The sequence below is a fragment of the Quercus suber genome, unplaced genomic scaffold, assembly GCF_002906115.3.
Source record: "Quercus suber isolate HL8 unplaced genomic scaffold, Cork oak 2.0 scaffold_165, whole genome shotgun sequence".
Taxonomy (NCBI): Eukaryota; Viridiplantae; Streptophyta; class Magnoliopsida; order Fagales; family Fagaceae; genus Quercus; species Quercus suber.
Genome location: NW_027069626.1, coordinates 416,513 through 424,973, shown reverse-complemented (window position 1 = coordinate 424,973; position 8,461 = coordinate 416,513). Strand labels below are relative to the sequence as shown.

The 8,461-nt window shown below is 38.0% G+C and overlaps 1 protein-coding gene across 1 annotated transcript; it reads left to right on the top strand.

The window, feature by feature from the left end:
- The first annotated feature begins 253 nt into the window (after positions 1-253).
- LOC112023960 (probable serine/threonine-protein kinase PBL8) lies at positions 254-6,676 on the top strand. The gene is made up of 6 exons (XM_024056592.2): positions 254-757; positions 1,038-1,375; positions 1,480-1,615; positions 4,978-5,114; positions 5,208-5,331; positions 5,880-6,676. The coding sequence occupies exons 1-6, from the start codon at positions 706-708 to the stop codon at positions 6,365-6,367; spliced, it is 1,275 nt and encodes a 424-aa protein (XP_023912360.1). The 5' UTR covers positions 254-705; the 3' UTR covers positions 6,368-6,676.
- The last annotated feature ends 1,785 nt before the right edge of the window (positions 6,677-8,461 follow it).

Sequence of the window (8,461 nt, the reverse complement as noted above, 5' to 3'; positions counted from 1 at the left end):
TCCAACAAAAAAAAAAAAATTCCCGGAAATTCAGTCCTCTCGTCTCGTGAGTACTGAAATTGCTAAACGCCACAGACAGAGACAGAGAGTGACATTTGGGGAACGGTAACAGAAACATAATTTGTTGCTGAGTTTTATTTATTTCAAATAATATAATAATTATTTGTTTGTACTGTATTCTGCAATTATATATACTTTAGATTTTAGAAAAACAAAAATGTATTGTATTGTTTAATTTTATGGAGTACTGAAAAAAAAAGTCTTAGGAGAGAGAGAGAGAGAGAGAGAGAGAGTTCTATATTAAAAGTGAGAAAATTAGAAATACGTCTTTTTATTTAATTTATTATTAAGCTGGGGAAAAAAATAAGGGGAGTGAAAGAGAGAGAAGGCAGCGAAGAATGAAACCCTGGGTCTGGGCCATTAGGAGTACATCGACCACAATCACAACCACAACCACAACCACTCCGACTCCGAGCGCTACTCTTGTTTGTAGTACAACAACCACACTACTCTCACTCCCATTGCTACTGCCATTAGTTTTAGTACCATCCTTACTGATTCGTCGTTATAAAAAGTCAGTTTCAGCTTTAGCTCCAGCTCCAGCTCAGCAGCTGCTGCTGCTATTGCTATTGCTTTGCGGTTACAGCTAAAGCTAAGCAGCATCACAAAAGCACGTCACATTTTGCACAAACAGCCACAGCCACTATGGGCAATTGCGGCACTAGAGAGGAATCTGCTGTTGTTTCTCATGCTCAAGGTTACTTACTTCCTTACTTCTCTCTCTTTTTGCTTTATTAATCATTACTCCTTTTCCTCACAATTTCTCACTGAGTTCAGATCTACTCCTTGCTCTCTTTCATTTCTACTCTCTCTATGAGCTCAATTTTCATAATTTCTCCTTTTTTTTTTACCTCAAAAATGTTGCATATCAATATTAGTTCAAGTAATTATAAAACAGTAGCACTTGGTATAAAAATTGTTCAATTCAAAGTGCATTATCGAGTATTGACCTTTGAGAGATGTAAAATTGGAAGCAGTTCCTCAGCTCCACATGTTACCGACTCACGGTCACACCGACAAGGACAAGAAGTACAATCGGTCCATATCAGATCTGAGTGATCCTTCTTCAACCCCTCGCAACTTCGAGGACTCCAGAAAGAATGCTCTCCTCTACACTCACGTTATTGCCTTCACATTGTACGAGCTCGAGACTATCACCAAGAGTTTTCGCTCCGATTACATTCTAGGCGAAGGCGGTTTCGGCACTGTCTACAAGGGTTACATTGACGAGAATGTCAGAGTTGGCCTCAAATCCCTCCCCGTTGCTGTTAAGGTTCTCAACAAAGAGGGCCTTCAGGGACACCGAGAGTGGCTTGTATGTCAATGTCTCACAGACTCTCTTCTCATATTATTATTTACATACATGTATCTTTCATTCATATTATTATTATTATCATCACCTGCTGCCTGCTATCACAGACCGAAGTTAATTTTCTCGGCCAGCTTAGGCATCCCAATCTGGTGAAGTTGATTGGATATTGTTGCGAGGATGACCACAGGTTACTCGTTTACGAGTTCATGTTCCGAGGCAGCCTTGAGAATCACCTCTTTCGAAGTATGCAACATCTTCTTTCTTTCATTCTCTTTGCAGATTTCTATACTACTCTCATAGGCAGTAAACCATAGTTAGCTGTTATTGTAAATGTAGCTTTATCAAACGCAGTGTTCTTGCAACTATGAAAACATGTTCTGTGCCCCTAATTCTTACTCTCTGTTTATCTTCCAAGTACAGTTCTAGGATTTCTACTTTTGTTTTGCTACATTTTTGTTCATCTTCTAGACTGAGTTAGAGCGTAACAAAGATAATAATAATGTGTGGCAGCTACTTCTTTTTATGACTGCATTGTCAATATTGCTATAAAATTGCTTGCTTCAATGCACTCAACCCGATGTAAACACCTGCATTTGAAGGAGAAGGTGCATTATAAGAAGCTAGATGACATGGTTGATAGCTGAAGTTTGAGAGGAGAATGGAGAGTGAGGTAATTCTGTGGGGGGAAGAAGACTAATTTATAGATATCTTGTTCTCATTCCCTTGCTGTTAAGGTTCTCAACAAAGAGGGCCTTCAGGGACACCGAGAGTGGCTTGTATGTCAATGTCTCACAGACTCTCTTCTCATATTATTATTTACATACATGTATCTTTCATTCATATTATTATTATTATCATCACCTGCTGCCTGCTATCACAGACCGAAGTTAATTTTCTCGGCCAGCTTAGGCATCCCAATCTGGTGAAGTTGATTGGATATTGTTGCGAGGATGACCACAGGTTACTCGTTTACGAGTTCATGTTCCGAGGCAGCCTTGAGAATCACCTCTTTCGAAGTATGCAACATCTTCTTTCTTTCATTCTCTTTGCAGATTTCTATACTACTCTCATAGGCAGTAAACCATAGTTAGCTGTTATTGTAAATGTAACTTTATCAAACGCAGTGTTCTTGCAACTATGAAAACATGTTCTGTGCCCCTAATTCTTACTCTCTGTTTCTCTTCTAAATACAGTTCTAGGATTTCTACTTTTGTTTTGCTACGTTTTTGTTCATCTTCTAGACTGAGTTAGAGCGTAACAAAGATAATAATAATGTGTGGCAGCTACTTCTTTTTATGACTGCATTGTCAATATTGCTATAAAATTGCTTGCTTCAATGCACTCAACCCGATGTAAACACCTGCACTTGAAGGAGAAGGTGCATTATAAGAAGCTAGATGACATGGTTGATAGCTGAAGTTTGAGAGGAGAATGGAGAGTGAGGTAATTCTGTGGGGGGAAGAAGACTAATTTATAGATATCTTGTTCTCATTCCCGTCTTTAGGAGACCTTAATTGAGTTCATTCAATTCAACCCTTTCTTTTGCTCTGAGGAGCATTTTTGTTAGTTTGGGAGGGCATAGCTAATGACATTCTGTCATGCTACGATCCTGTTATTGTGAATCATTTAGAGCATGGGCGACCTATAAGAGGATATTTTAGTGGGAATTGTCGTAAGGCAGCAATTGTCCTAATAAAAAAAGAGCAACATGTGTCTTGCACGATTTGTGTGTGAGAATGATGCCTCGTGGTCCATAAGAGGTCTGATCATAATTGTCAAAGAGATTAGCGTATATTCATTTTGGAAGGAAGGAGTTGTCAATTTATTCTTTTATTACATTATAAGATAAGAACTTTATTGTTGTTGTTAAAATCAGTCCTTGAAAACCAAGTGGCAGTTATGAGATAGGTTATATAATAGGAAGATATCACTGACCCAATTTGCCCTAAGAGCCAGTCTGTATTGATGAAATGCAGCCTTTTCAATATTAATTGAATCAAGCAGGATAGGCACAACAATGAATAAGACAGGATAAAACATAACTAACTAAATAAAAAGAAGCAAGTAAAAAATAATAGTACTTTCCAAAACATAAAACAAAAAAAGTAAAAAGAATAGATTGGGTTTGTTGGATTTTGGGTTTGATCTTAAGAAAAAGAATTTCAAGGTTCATACATACCTCACTTGACAGAGAATCAGACCACATGTAATTCATTGAGTTGAAATTTATTAGAGCCTCAAAATGCTTAATTTTCAAAGGAAGACTCTAATTCCTAAACCTGAAAGACTTGTATGATAGTAAAGGCACAAGACTGTGGTTCTAGGTCTTGGACCAGTGAACTAATGGACCTTGTTTCTCATTTGTGGAAAAATGATGCAATGTGTGTGAGATGTATATATTTGAGTTCTCTAAGCAATTGAAAACTCCATAAAATTTGTGCATTTGATCAAGCTATTCCAAAATGCTTTTAGGGACCACCAAAATTTCCATATTTGGTAGCAAAGTCATGAACTGCCTCTGTGATTAAGTGTTTTAAAAGGGGGTTTCCACAAGATGAGCATTATGTACTCTCAAAGGTAGCAGGTGCATGGCCCAAGGGGTTGGTACAATCTGTCAGTCTCCAAAATTTAACCTCATCTCAGGGCACCGAGCCAAGGCCCTCAACATTTCTAAAGAGCGATGATGAACTGAACCCTCATCACTGTGTTTTACTTGTTTCATAAGGTTTCTTTGTTAGCTATCCAAAGTCCTTGTGAACAGTGTAGATATTTTCCCAATACACTTCCCTTCTTATGTAATATGATCTAGCAACATTTGGGTGCTACTTCAGTACTTCTTAGTGTAACTGTTGAAAAGTTTGATAGACAAATGAGCCTGATCCTTATTTTCTGCTTGATCTTTGTGAAATTTATGAGGGAAAAAATGCAAGAAAGTTCCCTTGGAATTTGGGTCAATTGCTAATTGATCCTTGTACTTTCAATTTTGTATTATTGACCCTTGAGGTTTAAGAATTGTCCAAATTGACCCCTACATCTCAATTCTGTTAACTATAATTGACAAAAAAATATTCATGTGTTGTGCACATATTTTTGTCAAAATGATTTTTTTTTTTTTTTTTAAAATTTATAGTAAAGTGGCCATGTGCACACCATGTAACCATTTTCTGTCAGTTATAGCACAAGGGTTGGTTTGCAACTGACCCAAACCCAAAGGATTCTTTTTGCAGTTTGGCCAATTTATGAAGTACATAATATAAGAGAGCATCAAAAGCCAACCAGGTTAATCTAATATGTGAATTTTTATGAAAGGGCTCAATCTACTAATAAATATGTTAAATATTAACTTTTTGGTGTACTTAAATAGATTATTGGTGACACTGCTGCTGGCATTTGGTGACTAAATCTTTTTATATTTATGAAAATAGTTATATTTGCTGTGCCGATTCTGCCTGTTTTGGTTCATGAGTTTTTGATGATTTATTGGGGGGACGATAGTGCTAATCAAGATTTGTCATATACTTTTCTGACAACATTATGACATTTTACTTGGTTTCTGGCAATAATTCATTAACTAAAGTTGATATAATTTTTCCTGAGGGCTTCAGAGGCTGCTGTATCATTATCGTGGGCCACAAGAATGATGATTGCTCTTGGAGCTGCAAAAGGGCTTGCTTTTCTTCATAATGCTGAAAGGCCGGTTATCTACAGGGACTTCAAAACCTCTAACATATTATTGGACTCTGTAAGTGGTGTTTCTTTTTTTCCCTCCCTCCTTAGCGGTTCATGAATGTAGAAATTCTCTTATTACCATCTTTCCTGGCCTTTGCATCTACAGGATTATACAGCAAAGCTTTCTGATTTTGGGCTTGCTAAAGCTGGACCACAAGGTGATGAGACCCATGTGTCAACTCGAGTAATGGGAACCTATGGTTATGCTGCCCCTGAATATGTGATGACCGGTAAGGTTTCCGCATATCTCAAAAAAGCTTGATTTGTCAGAAAATAATTGATCTAGGAATAAGAAGTTAGAAAAACTTTTTCTATGATTGAAAGATTAATCAACTGCAAATTGAAGCCAACAAGCTCCAGCTCAAACAGCATCTCCTCCTCCCATAAAAAGGGTGGTGGGTAAGGTAGTGGGTTCAAAACCTATTGGGTGCATATATGAACTTCCCAATAAAAAAAATTAAAAACTGGGAAATGGATTTGGATTTGGATCGGTCTTTTATATTCAATGGTGGAATGACATTTTGTTGCAACAGTTCTAAGAAATGACTGACAGCAAGGTTATTTGGAGTGGGGTGGCTGGTGGGTGCCATATTGTTATTAGTACCATTTAAGGCTTGTATTGGATCAATACAATTCTTTTTTCTTTTCGTTGCTCTTATTGAATTACAACAGCAATGATTTTGTATGTTGTGTGTCTAGTTTTCATGAATTCTATGCTTTAGGAGTATTAATTTGTGTTTGCGGGCTTTTCTGAATGAAGTCTATATGAAATGGGCAGGGCATCTGACTGCCAGGAGTGATGTGTACAGCTTTGGAGTCGTTCTTCTCGAGCTTTTGACAGGAAGAAAGTCTGTTGATAAGACAAGACCAAGCAAGGAGCAGAATCTGGTAGATTGGGCCCGGCCAAAACTGAATGACAAGAGAAAGTTGCTTCAAATAATTGACCCAAGATTGGAGAATCAGTACTCAGTAAGGGCAGCACAGAAAGCCTGCAGCTTGGCATACTATTGTTTGAGCCAGAATCCCAAAGCAAGGCCCTTGATGAGTGATGTAGTTGAAACTTTGGAACCCCTACAAAGCTGTGGTGATGGTGTGAATGAATACTCATCATCATCAACTGTTGGTGGCGGTGCATTTGCCATGGGTGGAATCCCAGATTACCGGATGCATCACAGGTTTGTCAATAATGTTGGTCCAGGTGCTAGTTGTCGATCTCCCAACCCAAATTGTTCCCCTGGGGGACCTGCAGCATGCAGGGTTAGATGAGAAATCTGACCTATCTGTATACTTGTTTGGTGTGCTTTTCCTCCCAACCCCCGTATTGAGATGACAATATGGCTTTGTTTGCGTCTTTGTAATTCATGTACATCGTATCCTGGTGACCCCAAGCCTTTGTTGATTTTTTTTCTTCGGCTTGGTGCTGTATCAGTTTGTTGTCGCATTTGCTTATCAAACGGGAATTGCCATGTGAAAAGCTATTTTACCGTGTAAACATTAGTTGCAGAATTGCGAGGTGAATGCCAAAAAATGTATTGTGCCACATCCTTATCAACAGTGTCATGATTATTGTTTTTATTTTTTGGGTAAATGTCATGATTATTGTTATTATTATATTTGTGAGCTCCATGCTAGTATGGGCTCAGGTGAAACGATGGTTTTTGACGCTTTATGAGTGGGCCTAACCTGGCAATTTAGTAGAATTGAGCTTGGTTAACTTTTTAAATTATTGGGCATTGGCCGTCAGCATTTGAAAAAGAAGTGCCCGTATAAAGCCTGAAAACTTGAGTTGTCTGGTCTGGTGGTTGATTCCCCTTGACAAAAATATCCATTTCATTGCCCCACTTCCCGAACAAACATATTCTCCACTACTCTCCACCACACAATTCTATTAAAACACTATTATCTCTCTCTCTTGTGCCCTTGTGCATGCCTGTGTGTTCATCCGTAAGCCATGGACAGTTTCACAATTAATTACAAGTTATTATTGTCACTATTCATCTTGGTTCAGTTCATCATCATTCCAGGTTAGTCTTAGTTGTGATTTCTGAGCAAGGCTCCAATTCAATCTCTCTCTCTCTCTCTCTCTCTCTCTCTCTCTGATTTCTGAGCAAGTCTCGAATTCAATCTCTCTTGACCCAAACATAGAGTCAAGGTTAGTTAAAATAAATTATATGCCTGCAGGTTCCTACGCGGAGCTGACGCCAAATGAGCAATCAACCGCAATATTACAGCCCATGGGTCTAACCAAGTACCAGCTGTTCGAGGCTAGTTCTCATGATGCACGACGAAGGCTAGCACCCTTTCAGCTTTGTTTGCCATGCAAGTGTTGCGCTGCTGCCAACAATACCAGCTGCACCACCTTGCCTTGCTGCTTTGGTATCGACTGCCAGCTTCCCAACAAGCCTTACGGAGTTTGTGCTTTTGTGCCCAAGAAATGCAACTGTATCTCTTGTGCTGTCTAACCTTTCCATCTTCACCTTCCATTCCATCCTCTTATCACCTCAACTCTCCCACGTAAGCCCAACTAGTCTTGGAACCCCTAAAAAAAAAAAACAGTTCTAATATCAAATCTGCTATGTGCCGGCAGACAAACCGTTTCACAAACTGTACAAGTTTTTTCAGTTTTTATATACTCAACATATCTGTTACCAAAATTTTACTTGAACATCTGTTCTCAGTGCTATTGCTAAATATAATCACCCTCGTATACTTGTTATTGTTGTTACTTATTAATACTATGTTGTTTTGCGTACGATCATCCATTACATTGTCATCTCTCATTTCTATGTACATGTTTACTAAAATCACTACGAAGCCTTTGGAGTTTGAATAAGTTGTTCCATTACTTTATAGATGCAATTGACATATAATATAGCTTTATGCTCTATAGCAATTCTTATGGTATTGTATTTTTCGTTTTAATATGTAGCTGTAGTTCACAGGCAAAATATATGTTCGCATCTCCTATAATATATATATATATATATATATATATATTTATATATATGTATGTATGTATGTGTGTATATATATTAGGCAAACTTTTATTTTCTAATTTGGTTGTTTTATAAATGTTGGTTGGATTAGATCAATTTAATTAATTAATTATTTTATAGGCATAAGGTATGGACCCGACCCATTAGCCTCTGTATGCCCGAGAACTATGGGCTTAGTAGCAGATTGTGGGTCATATCAATCTAGAAATCAATGGTAGGTCGGAAACTGAATTGATTAGTAACGATAGTACCTTGGGAGAAATTGTCTGTCAAGCACCATTTGGCAGCGGTTGCAAGTTTCAAGATAAGTTACATTTGTCGTGAGAAGTGGGCCTCATCTTGTTAGGAATATATCCTAGAAGGG